This window comes from Echinops telfairi, unplaced genomic scaffold (genome assembly GCF_000313985.2).
Source record: "Echinops telfairi isolate 266 unplaced genomic scaffold, ASM31398v2 ScPeMD7_7465;HRSCAF=8503, whole genome shotgun sequence".
NCBI lineage: Eukaryota > Metazoa > Chordata > Mammalia > Afrosoricida > Tenrecidae > Echinops > Echinops telfairi.
This window is the reverse complement of record NW_022111365.1, coordinates 366,544-368,497: the sequence shown is the minus strand read 5'-3', so window position 1 is coordinate 368,497 and position 1,954 is coordinate 366,544. Positions and strand designations below refer to the sequence as shown.

At 48.5% G+C, this 1,954-nt stretch overlaps 1 protein-coding gene across 1 annotated transcript in view; it reads left to right on the top strand.

Annotated features, from left to right (window-relative positions):
• BARX2 (BARX homeobox 2) overlaps positions 1–1,209 on the top strand; it is an 88,306-nt gene extending 87,097 nt beyond the window's left edge. Inside the window, exon 4 of the mRNA XM_004714177.2 lies at positions 510–1,209. Within this exon, the coding sequence (XP_004714234.1) occupies positions 510–776 (267 nt within the window). The 3' untranslated portion in view covers positions 777–1,209. The remainder of the gene's footprint in view (positions 1–509) is intronic.
• The last annotated feature ends 745 nt before the right edge of the window (positions 1,210–1,954 follow it).

The window sequence follows — 1,954 nt, the reverse complement described above, 5'->3', positions numbered from 1 at the left end:
ATAAAAGAACTCTGTGGTTTGGTGGGTGACTACGCTCATCCCTAACTGAGCGCTTGGTGAGATCCTCAGTTGCTTTTAAAGAAAAGGGATGTAGTCATGCATTTAGTGAGTGCATTAGGAGCCCCGCATCAAAGCAGCTGAGGAAGCCTGGTTTGCCTGCAGGAAGTTTATGTTTAAATGGAAAAGACATGATTTAAGCGAGACATGTAAGTAGCCAGAATGTTCCATACCCCTGATTGATTTTAGTTGGTCGAGTGTTGGGCTACTGACTACAAGGTCAGCAGTTCAAGTCCAAGGAACGTTCGCTGGACCAAGCCAGGGTTCAATGGAGAGGTCTCCGGATGGTGGAAGTGCCGCCGAGTTTGGGCATACTTTCTTTTCTTCCCAAACCCTGTGACTTCACTCCTGAGAGGGAATTATTTTTATTAGAGGTGGGTTTTTATTGGGATGCTGGAAAGTGGAGGGAAGACTATTTTATAAATTTAATAACTCTTTATTCTCCCTTGTAGGTCCTTAAAGGTGGACAGGAAGCTCCCACAAAACCCAAAGGTCGCCCTAAGAAGAACTCCATCCCCACGTCGGAAGAGATTGAAGCTGAAGAGAAGATGAACAGCCAGGCCCAGAGCCAGCAATGCCCAGAGCTCCCTCAGAGGCACGAAGTGCCCCATGACCCAGAGGAACCAAAGGCCCGTCATGTCGCCTTAGAGGTGGCAGAGCCCCCAGGCCAGCCCCAGGAGTTGCCAATAACCTCTTCGGAACCCCCACCATCAAGCTAAAATAAAACCCTTTGGGTGGGGAGGGGGAGATTGGGAAGAAGGGAAAAGAGAGAAGACAGGGAAGTTAGGGAGGGAAAAGCTTCGGAAAGACTATACAGCTTGGTAAACGTGGGGAGAAGAGATCCCTGTCTTCTCCCTCCCAAAGCTCTCAGTGGTGTTTTCATCGCAAGCATTGCTGATGGTGACTTGCTCATCTCAGGCCTTTCTTCTACAGAGAGGCCGCTTTAGCCCTTGATTCAAGGAGGCAGCTCCTGGAACTGCCTGTCCCAGGCGGAGAGCTGGTGGAGGGGCTCTCCACCCAACAGCTGGTCACAGTAGAGATTGCTCTGGCTCCTTACTTTGCTGGCCCTGAGCGGCAGAGAGATGTGGACAGCAGGCCCTGGATCCTTGCTGACTCCGCACTTATTTCTGTAGTTTTACAAGAGAATTTAACGTTTTGGTTGTTTTTTTGGGGGGGAGGACGAGCAGGGGAGTTGAAGAGGGTGGGCAAAATGAACTGGGGGGAATGGGGTCCTGAGTTGTTAGAGTTGTTTCTGGATGAAGCTTGTGCTTGTTTACAGACACGTGTGCCTTTGTATCCACTATAAGGTGGTCAGGTGACCCAAGAACAGAAAAAGCCTTATTTTTCTTGCTTCACGAAATTGCCAACCCTGAAGCTGCAATGCAATATGTTAAGAAAACCTTTATTTTTTAATTAAAAATAAATCTTACAACAGGATGAAGTGTTTTATTTCTTTCGGGGAGTGTATTTCTCATTCACTGCCATCGAGTAGAAGTGCCCCTGTGGGTTTCCGAGACGATAAATCTTTACAGGAGTAGAAAGCCTTCTCTTTCTCCTGCAGACTGGTTGGTAGTTTTGAACTGCTTACGCTGTGGTTAGCAACCCGTCTCTGTAACCTTTTATACCACCAGGGCTCCCTGGGGAGTATCTTTAGGCCTTCCAAAGTGTGTTCTGTGGAAAGAGAGAGCCAGAGAACCTCAAAGAGAGGGCCAAGCGGTTAGCTAACAATTGCTCTGCAAAGCAATGGAAGTGCCTCCAAGACACTTGAGGTGGAAGAGAATGGAGGTGCTGGGCCACTGCCCACCCCTTCCCACCTGCCCGTCCTGACAGGCTTCCCTGTCCGCTGCTGTATAGTTTGGACTTCTAATTAAAAAAGCAGTTTTACCCTTTTGAAGAG